The sequence below is a fragment of the Xenopus laevis genome, chromosome 2L, assembly GCF_017654675.1.
Source record: "Xenopus laevis strain J_2021 chromosome 2L, Xenopus_laevis_v10.1, whole genome shotgun sequence".
NCBI classification, from domain to species: Eukaryota; Metazoa; Chordata; class Amphibia; order Anura; family Pipidae; genus Xenopus; species Xenopus laevis.
Genome location: NC_054373.1, coordinates 107468208 through 107478978, shown reverse-complemented (window position 1 = coordinate 107478978; position 10771 = coordinate 107468208). Strand labels below are relative to the sequence as shown.

Below are 10771 nucleotides of genomic sequence, written 5' to 3'. Positions count from 1 at the left end.
GATAAATACTCCTTTCAAAATCCCATAGACATGAATGGAGAGTGGTGGAATTTCACTCTAGAGGACTTTGGTGATCTCTAATTTCACTCTTTGATAAATATACCCCTTGTGTTTTTGCTAATGAATGTATATTCAAATGGGACTTTGAAAAAGTTCTGTCAAGGTGAAAAGCCCCTTTCTCTGCAACCACAGTAAGATTGCTTGTCTATATTTGTAAGAGTACACCCAGAATGCTAAGTTGGCTTTAAAGATCTGTAACTTTGGCAATAAACATCTTTTAGTGGGAGAACATTTGTTCAGCTTATCAAGAATAGCAAAGCATTTGTTGTTTCTTTTAAAATCAGTTGGTTACTACAGGTATGGCGTTACTTTAAATGTTCTACAGAAAAGAAATCTAGATTGTGTCGACCCACTGTTTAATTCCGATACTCTAGCTAAATAAATATGTAAGGGTATTTGCACCCAAATTCTAATGCTGTAGCATTTGTCTGTATGTAGATCTGGCATAAAGTGACAAACTGCACAGATTTTATTCCCAAGCAGATATACTAGGGATGCACTGAATCCTTCATGAAAGATTCTGCCAAATATCAATCCAGATCCTAATTTTCTTATGCAAATTATGGGCAAGAAGGGAAAAAGTATTAGAATTTTTTTTCTTCCTTGTTTTTGTGACGTTACATGATTTCTCTTCCTGCATCTAATTTGCATATTCAAATTAGGATTTGGTTCAGCCAGTCACAAGGATTCAGGCATATCCTGCTAAAAAAGCATCCCTAAGATATACTGCCACATTTGTTGGCGGAAAAGCATATGCTCCATATATAAATATATATCTATAAATTGATGAAGGATCAGCACACTGTAGTTTGTGAACTTATGCTCTTTATTGATACAGCATCTAATCCAATGTTTCGGTCCCACCTGGGGACTTTCTCAAGAATATTGTGCATTTACTGTGTAACAACTTAAGTACCCAGCCCCACAAGTGAATTTTGGCACCAACATGATGTCATCAGCCCATATACAGTTTGTTAGTGCAAAAAAGTACTTTCCTCCATTGAAGCAACAAATGGTTTTCCTTTTTGCACCACTTGCTGTTAGTGTTGTGCTCTGTTTCAAAGAAAAAAATAAACTTTGTTTTCAAAAAGAAACAATAAAACAATGTTACTTACAGTCGTGTATTATTCACATCACATTCAGATAGATATGGCGTACTTATTTCCTACAAAGTTCCCTGTTATCCAGAATGTTCAGGGACCTGTGGTTTTTCAAATATGGGATCTTTCCATACAGCGCCGATTCAGACCTAAGCGCCGCCTGAGGCGGCTCCTGCAATGCCGCCCCCCCTCGCTGACTTACTTGTCGGGAGGGGAGGCAGGAACACTAATGCGGAGAGCGCAATTGCGCTCTCTCGCATTAGTAAAGCCGAATTTCCGGTTTAAAAACCGGAAATTCGGCTCTTAAAGGTGCAGGAGCGGCTTTTTGCCGCCCCTGGAAACCGCTTCGGCGTTGCCGCCTGAGGCGAGCGTCTCAGCTCGCCTCATTGGCGGCGCGCCCCTGTTTCCATAATATGTATCACCATACCAAAATCAAACATTAAAGGTATACTGTCATGGGAAAACATGTTTTTTGCAAAAAGTTAACACTTCTGCACTGAAATCAAAAGACCAACTGATTTTTTATATTTAATTTAGAAATCTGACATTGAATAAGATATATTGTCAGTTTCCCAGTAGCCCTCAGTCACGTGACTTGTGCACCGATAAACTGCAGTCAGTATTTACTGCAAGTTGGAGTGATATCACCCTCTCCCTTTCCCCTCAAGCAGCCTAACAGAACAATGGGGAAGTAACCAGGTAACGGCTCCCTGGTGGATCTAAAAACAGCACTCTGAAGTAAAAACCCATGTCCCACTGTGACTCATTCAGTTACATTGAGTAAGAGAAACAATAGCTTGTCAGAAAGCAGTTCCAGAGTGCAGCACTGGCTCTTTCTGAAAGCACATGACCAAGAAAAATGACCTGAGATGGCTGCCTACACACCAATATTACAACTAAAAAAAAATATACTTGTTTCAGGAAAGAAATGTTTTATGGAGTGAATTATTTGCATTGTAAACAGTGTAATTTAGAAATAAAAAGTACGCCATAAAATCATTACAGAATCCCTTCAAATAAACCCAAAATAATTGTTTTACGTACATAAAGGATGAATTAAATCTACTGTAAAGTTAGGATCAATTAAAAAGTACGGTTTTATTCTTAGAAAGAAAATTGATCTATCGGAAATGGCCTTCCCATAATTTGGAGCTTTCTGGATACCTGTATAGTGGATTAATGCTCTCCCCCCCCCAACCATTTTTGTTCCTGCTACAAATGTTTCACAAATGTGGGTTAAATACTTAAAACTATTTGTGCACCATTTATTAAACATCAATATAGTTGTCTATATTCTAAAGTTAGGGAATTCAGTAAATATATCAAAAACAAAATGTGCAAATATGGCGCATTAAACCTCTATTTCAAAGGTCTGGTTTTCTTGTACATTCTAATTTTGCTATGTACCTCTTTTGTTGCATTATACACATGGGTTGTTCCAAGGAATCCACAGATTGAGCAGGTTTAAATTAGTGTCCAGCATACAGACTTAACTATTCTTTTCAGAGGGGAGAGGGGCATTGCTCTATTGTATGCCTAGATGTATTGAAGTCTGTTCCACGTGTACAGTGGAATAGTAGATACAGAAGTAGAACTCATTAAAATGCAAAGTTGTTACAATGTCTCAACCACCATTTTGTAATCCACACGCTCACCAGGGGCCAGGAGTCCTCAGGGGCAACAAATGTGAATATAAATAATTCAATAAATCGTTCAGCAATGTTTTATCACATGGTTAAATACCAAGATGGTGCAAACAGCAGCTATATAGGAAGGAAAACAAAACTTGAACTATTTTAAGAAATTGGAGCTGTTTCTGAAAGATGTTTATTAAAAAATAACAGAAGCCTTATTTAAACAAAACAAAAAAAAAAAAGTTGTCTACACATTAGTGGGTTTAAGCAAGTCTTGTTACATAAATAAACTAGACACCATATTTGTTATGGATGATTTGTCTTCTACGACTTTGACATTTGTTATGGAGTTACATTTTGCATATCTGATTGCACGTAATGTAAAAAACAAAAAAAACTCTTGCCTTTTCACAATTTTAAATCTGTCAAATTTAACAACAGACCCCACAGATTTAAAATGGCAGTTAAGCGAGATGACATGCAACAAGAGTCTGCTCCGGACCCAGCATCAGAAGAAAAGGTGATGGATTCTCAGCATTTCACAAAGTCTTTAAGATTTTCTAGAAACTTGATGTATTCATGGTGTTCTAAAGCAGTACTGAGTTCCACTAGCTCATCAGCAAAAGTATTATCCACCCCACGGTCAGCCAAAAAATCCATCAAGTGATCATAAAGGGCCTACAAAGAGTCAAACAATAGTAGTTAATGTATAGATGTATCATAGAGTCTTCATCTAAAATATAAAGTAGGATAAGTAGGGAAACTGATCCAAATCTGACCAGTCCAGTCAGACCTGGACTGGGATTTAAAGTAGGTCCTGACATTTCAAGAACATCCAAACAGCCCCCCACCAGCCCAATAAATAGTGACTGTCTATTAAATCTTATAGGAGCCCATCTGGCGATTGCCAATCCCGTCCGGAGTCTAGTTACCCAAAGCAATTGATCAACGTTGTTCACCTTTAAAAAGGCTGTACACCTTGGAGTTAACTTTTATTATGATGTAGAGGGCGATATTATGAGACAATTTGCAATTGGTTTTCATTATTTATGCTTTTTGAGTTATTTAGCTTTTTATTCAGCAGCTCTTCAGTTTGCAATTTCAGTAATCTGGATCAGGGGTCCAAATTACCCTAGCAACCATGCATTGATTTGAATAAGGGACTAGAATATGAATAGGAGAGGTCTGAAAAGAAAGATGAGTAATACAAAGTAGCAATGACAATACATTTGTAGCCTTATAAAGCATTTGTTTTTGTAGATGGGGTCAGTGACCCCCATTTGAAAGCTGGAAAGAGTCAGCAGATAAAGGCAAATAATTCAAAATATATAAAAAAAATATATAATGAAGACCAATTGAAAAGTTGCTTAGAATTGAACATTCTAGAACTTACTAAAAGTTAACTTTTAGGTGAACCATCCCTTTAAATTAGGTTTTAGTATAATGTAGAGAGTGCTATTCTGAGACAATTTTCAATCGTTTTTTTACGTTGTATTATTTGTGTTTGAGTTATTTAGCTTTTTATTCAGCAGCTGTCCAGTTTGCTGTTTCAGCAATCCAGTTGCTAGGGTCCACACCCTATCAACTATGTATTGATTTGAAGAAGAGACTGGAATATGAATAGGAGAGGTCTGAATAGAAAAAAAAAAAAAAAAAAAAAAAAGAGTACTAAAAAGTAAATAATCAATTTGTAGCCTTACAGAGCATTTGTTTTTTAGATGGGGGTCAGTGACCCCATCTAAAAACTGGAAAGAGAAGGTAAATAATTTAAAAAGTAAAAAATAAAGACCAATTGAAAGGTTGCTTAGAATTAGCCATTTCTGTAACATAGTAAAAGTTAACAAAGGTGAACCACCCCTTTTAAGGGGCCAAAACATTTCTGTAAGTCCCATTACAGCCTTTTCATATCTGCAAAACTGAGTTATACATTATGTTTAGCATATAAAAATGTTGGTAGCACATCCAAAATGTTGCTATATCAAAAATGTAAAATTCTGGTTTAAAAAAAAAAGATACCAACCCAGTCAAGTGAATCAGTGTTGAGAGTATAGCTGTTCTCCTTCCATTCTGTCTGTCCTGTGGGCTGAAAGCTAACCTCCCGAATAGTGAAAATATCACTTTCTTCCTCTTCTTCCCCATGTGCAATCTTTATTTTTGACAAGAAAAAAAATGTATTTAACCACACATTTGTTTTGTAAAATAAGATAGCTAATCTACCAACATCATAATGCAGTACATATTTCAATTAAAAATACAGCCCATGAACAGTTATGATTAAATGTATTAAAATCAATGTTTCAGACTCTGTAGGGATTGCAGGATTGTCAGTCAGATTCCAGGATCTAACTCACACTCATACTAGTAAGCATGCCGACATGAACACGCCCACCCTCCTGTTAAAGTTTACACACATTTATTAAAAGGTTACGGTTGTGTACCTCATCTTCTGGATAATGACAGTCAAGAACCAGGGTCTGGTTGGTATCCATTTTTGTAACTTCTATCACAAAATTTGGAGTAGACATAAGCTCAGGCTGTAAAATTAAAAAACAAAAATGTATCCAGTTTAATAGTGCCAGTCTAAATGTCAAGTTATGGCTCTGACCCTAACTGCTTCAAGGGTTGCGAAGCGGTGGGAGACGAAATGAACATGTGGTGGGAATGCCCACAAATCTCCGACCTTTGGAAAGAAATTTTTGCTCTCTTAAGCGCCCTACTAGAGAAAAACGTTAGACCAGATCCCTGGCTAGCGCTTCTCACCTTCACATCGGACTCCCTCACCAAGAAGGAATACAAATTATGCTCACAAATCTGCCTAGCAACCAGATGCACTATAGCACAGAAATGGAAGGAAGGCATTCCTATACTACAGGAGGATCTGGTGGGTGTCCTCGATGGAAAAACTTACCGCAATGATACACCATAAAATGGACAACTATAACACAATTTGGACCCCTTGGTTATCCTGATGTGAAACCCAAATCCCCCCTAACTTTGCAAGATCTGCAACATGAAGTAAACAACATACGGGACTACTTTATTGCTATTACCACAGACTGATAGTTAGGATAGCTAGGCTAGTTATAAATACTGTACCTTGTGAAGAGTGCACTTTCAAAATGGCCAGAGTCCTAAATCCCTCTCCTTCCCCCCCTCTACCTTCTTCTTTCCTTTCTCTTTTATTTTATTTAATTTCATATATAACAGTCTGTAATACAATAGGTTGTTACATCACAGGAAAACAAGAAGATTGTAATTTGCAGCCTTAACATGCGATATGTAACGAACAAATAATAGCATCTGACTGTCAAACTGTTAAATAAAAAGTTAAAAAAAAAAAAAATAGCACCAACCCTCCGATATGAATATCCTCTGGGTCTATGCCCCTTATCAACTTTTGTAGAAGGTTTTCAAACAGGAAAAAGCAGGGGACACACTTGAATAGCATTATCTATATTTTTCCCTGCAACAGATTTTTTTATTTATATATATTTTGATTATATTTTAAAGGGGACATGAAGGTATATTTACTAATTTTCGAGGTCAAGAAAAAAAAAAAACTGTGACAAAACATGTGCGACTTCTTGAATGCTAGCTTATTTAATAAACAACTATGACAATATCCAGCACTTGTTTTTTTTCTCAAAAAAAAAGTTGCACAACTACGAGAATCCTGGAGACCTTTCATGGTTTTATTCTTTAACAAATCCCAACTATTCAAGGTTCCAAAGAATATTCTGGAGTATATTTGTGTTCTCATTTCTTTCTCAAATTGTGGAAAAAACTAAAACTCTACTTTTGACAATTTGGTCTCCTAGAGATACTTATATTAAACAGATCATATTATATATTCATGTTCATTACGGACATGCTCTAAAGTGCAGTTAACAGCAATACAATTAGTTGCTTACCTTAAAGTAAAATATATATATATATATATATATATATATATATATATATATATATATATATATATATATATATATATATATATATATATATATATATATATATATGTATATGATTTGGCTAAACACCAAATAAAAACAAACTTTGCTCATTCAAATATGAGCAAAGTGTTCGAAAAATAAAAAAAATACTTAAATTAAAATGTGTCTTCTTTGCCGCTTTAAAATTGTGATCATGTAATAGAAGGCACTAAATTTGCCCTTAGGCGGTAATACAGATCAACCAATCAGCAAATAGCATTTACTAGTCACCTGTTTAAATGCAAGAATCTTATTGGTTGTCACGGGTTACTGCTCCTGGGCAAACTTAGTGCCTTATATTACATATGGGGGTTGTTTTAAAGTTTCAGATTAGTTTCACTAATCACAAAGAATCTGGAATTGATCTGAAACCTGCAAATAGTTACGTAGGCAAGTCATAGGTAGGTAAGATGCAGCTGAGCCACCGATTTGGTGCCCCCCTTCCTGTGTTACATATTTATGTTTGCATCATATTTCATTGGTCATTTAATTGTGCCATTCATAATATACATTTTATAACTTTACCTCATTCTCCTCAGCTTTCTGACCTTCTTGTGCCTCCTCATTAAAACTTGGTGGAATGCTATTGTTTGTGTTGAAAGTGACTGTAACCCTAATAATGCAAATGAGAAGATGCTATGTTGCAAAATTGTATATAATTATAATACTTTTACAAAGGATTTCATCACTCTGCAATGTAACATCAGTATTTCATACCCAGTTGTAAACATTATATTGATTTATTTGACCATTAGATTTTTAAGTATGCTTGTAATAAATAAGCTACACTAAATATATTTTCAGCCTCTCAGAAAGGGACCCAAGTGAAAATATGTCTTAAAGGAATATATCCTCTTAGAAAGTAATGCTTGCTTCATACACACATTTTATCCAGGTTATCGGATTTTCACACCATCATCTGTATAAATAAGAGCAACTTGGTCATCCAAGATGTTGCCAACCTGCACCAATATCCCTGCTGTGGCCAGTTTATAGTAAAATGGCTTGCTTTAAACCATTCATTTTCTGCATAAATGACATTTCACTAGAAACAATAATTGCAGGTAAAGTTGCTGTAACGTGTTAGCCAGTAAAAATGTTACAGGGCAACAACCCTTTTGAAATAAAAAAAAATAACAAAAGTAGTATAAAGGCGATACCTTTATTGGCTAACTAATATAATCATAGCAAGCTTTCAGAACGTTTTAGTTCCTTTTTCAAGCGGATTACAACGAAGCTGTGGTGTTCTCTGGTATATATTCAGCTCATAGGTCAAATGACCAACAAAAAGGAAGATCAATCTATGTGTAAGGTGTCAAAGTCATTTACGAGGGGATCTGCAAGAGACAAGCAAATATGGTACAAGATAATGTGGGTCAAAGAGGCAGAGTATAAATTAGGGATGCACCGAATCCACTTTTTTGGATTCGGCTGAACCCCTGAATCCTTTGTGAAAGATTTGGCTGAATACCGAACCCTAATTTGCATATGCAAATTAGGGGTGGGAAGGGGAACATTTTTTTACTTCCTTGTTCTGTGACAAAAAGTCACGTTATTTCCTTCCCTGACCCTAATTTACATATGCAAATTAGGATTCGGTTCGGCCTAGCAGAAGGATTCGGCCGAATCCTGCTTAAAACGGTCGAATCCCGAACTGAATGCTGGATTCGGTGCATCCCTAGTATAAATTAGGGCTGAATTATTGGAGTGTAGAATCAATGGAATTCAGATTGATATTCATTTTTTTTGGTCATTTGACCTATGAGCTGAATATTATATATATATATATATATATATATATATATATATATATATATATATATATATATATATATATATATATATATATATATATATATATATATATATATATATATATATATATATATATATATATATATATATACCAGAGAACACCACAGCTTCATTGTAATCCGCTTGAAAAAGGAACTTAAATGTTCTGAAAGCTTATGATTATATTGGTTAGCCAATAAAGTTATCACTTTTATACCTCTTTTGTTATTTTTTTTATTTCAAAAGGGTTGCCTTGTAACTAGAAACTATATAAATCACCGTATGTGCAGGTCTACAACTCTTAGAAAGCATGTTGTAAACAGCATGCCTCAAAGTGAAGTTAGTTATTAAGTAGTACAGCTATTTGATCAGTTATCCAGAAAAACATTATCCCGAAAGCTCTGAATTGTGCCAAGGTCATCTCCCATAGACTCCATTTAAAACAATAACTGAAAATGTTACTGTAACTATAACAAAACATTTTGTACTTACTCCCAACTAAGATATACTTAATCATCATCATCATCAGTGTCAAAACAATCCCATTTGGTTTATTCATGTTTAAATGATTTTTAGCAAACTTGTGGTATGGTGATCCAAATTAAGGAAAGAACCCTTATCTGGTCTCAAGCATTCTGGATAACAGGTCCCATACCTTTATTACCCATTGTTGAAGAAAACAGCAAGGATAACTAATCACAAGCAGCAAATGATCTGGGCCAATTAAGAGGACAATATCATTTTACAGGAAGTGATAAAGTCATTACCATAAATCATCTAGGATATAGGCAATAATGATTGGTACACTTACTTTTCACCTGATATTTCTCTGACCAGTTTAGCCTCTGTGCCATTGACCTGCAGTTCCCACCCACCAGACATTTTGGGAAGGTTCTTATGTTTCTGGATTTTTTTCTCTTCTTTGATTTCATCTTTCAGAAATTCAGCAAAAGCCTTGTCACCTACAGTTATTATGAGACAAAGCAACACATTAAATGGTGAAATATCTTAAAGAGAATCGATAACAATGTCTGCATGAAATAACACTCTCTAAAGAAAAGAGGTACATTGTAATCAGAGAAGTCAGCATTTTCAGTATGTGGTATTTGAATGTATAGGAGACAGGCGAGGGCACCCTTGTCCCAAAGAGCTCATAGTTTAGTAGTGTGATGTCGCTAAGTCCTACCTTACTACTAACAAGTAATGTATGAAGCATTCAGGAGAAGACTTACCCTCAGTGTGAAGTCCCCCGCAGCCACAGGACACGGCTGGGAAGCCACGTTGAGGATGAAGGAAAGTCTGCCTGAGCGCCGGGTTCCCTTGAACCAACCATAATGAGCGTGAGAAGGAGCGTCCGGCGGACAAGGAGCTCAGCAGCTGCTGGGGCCGAACTGCCGCTACTCGTGTGGCGGAGAAGAGAGCTCGGGACAGTGTGGAGAACATGGTCCTGCAGATACCCACGTGTGTGACAAGAGGACACCGTGACACCCCTGACCTTTCACCTGCCGAAAAGGAGGCTGAGCGCAGGAAGTGGCGTCACGGTCTCCTTGGACACACGCAGAGGTCGCTGCTTAGACTCATTCATTGTTGTGCCTCAGGAATGCATTGGAAAGAGAATCCTTAGTAACGTTGCATCACAATGCGTGAATGGAGGGAACAGAATCAGTTGGTTTACTGCTCCATAGAACGGATGTTTTGTGTGCAAATAAATCGTAATGAACCAGAATCTGATAAATAAACGCTTTTGTTTGAACTGCTGAAGGCTCAGACCTTGACCCTTGAGCGCCAACACAATTTCCCATATCACTGTGGGGTCATTTATCAACACTGGGCAGATTTGCCCATGGGCAGTAACCCATGACAACCAATCAGATCGCTGCATTCATTGTTCTGCTTGCAGCTGACTTCAAAAAGCTAATCACTGATTGGTTGCTATAGGTAACTGCCCATGGGCAAATTTGCCCAGTGTTGATAAATGAGCCCCAAAGGGGCATTTCCTGCAGGGGGGGTTGAGTTGTTTCATTTTTTCAGGTAAACCCGAGCTAAATCTGCCGGAATCTTAGTGTATTTCCACTTCTGGACTAACATTTAGAGCTGTCAGTAATGTAACTAGAGGGGGGCGGGCCCTGGCGCAGGACGTGCAGCCGGGCCCCCACCCCCCCTCAGTACGCTCAGAAACACTGAAGAAGTCAGT

The 10771-nt window shown here is 36.8% G+C and overlaps 1 protein-coding gene across 1 annotated transcript; it reads right to left on the bottom strand.

Annotated features, from left to right (window-relative positions):
• Nucleotides 1-2971: 2971 nt before the first annotated feature.
• On the bottom strand, nt 2972-10120 carry c1qbp.L (complement component 1, q subcomponent binding protein L homeolog). The gene is made up of 6 exons (XM_018247011.2): nt 9810-10120; nt 9389-9539; nt 7309-7396; nt 5233-5328; nt 4815-4940; nt 2972-3472 (listed from the first exon to the last, which is right to left on the bottom strand). Exons 1-6 carry the CDS (start codon nt 10018-10020, stop codon nt 3326-3328), a joined length of 819 nt encoding a protein of 272 aa, XP_018102500.1. The 5' UTR covers nt 10021-10120; the 3' UTR covers nt 2972-3325.
• Between the last annotated feature and the right edge of the window lie 651 nt (nt 10121-10771).

Bases quoted from the DNA above. Each gene is read 5' to 3' on its own strand.
- c1qbp.L (XM_018247011.2), bottom strand. From the start codon at position 10,020: ATGTTCTCCACACTGTCCCGAGCTCTCTTCTCCGCCACACGAGTAGCG. The intron at 5,329-7,308 runs GTAAAGTTATAA...TTAATTTTACAG, and splicing joins AGAAAGCTGAGGAGAATGAG to CCTGAGCTTATGTCTACTCC. The intron at 3,473-4,814 runs GTTGGTATCTTT...GACTCTTTGTAG, and splicing joins ACACTGATTCACTTGACTGG to GCCCTTTATGATCACTTGAT.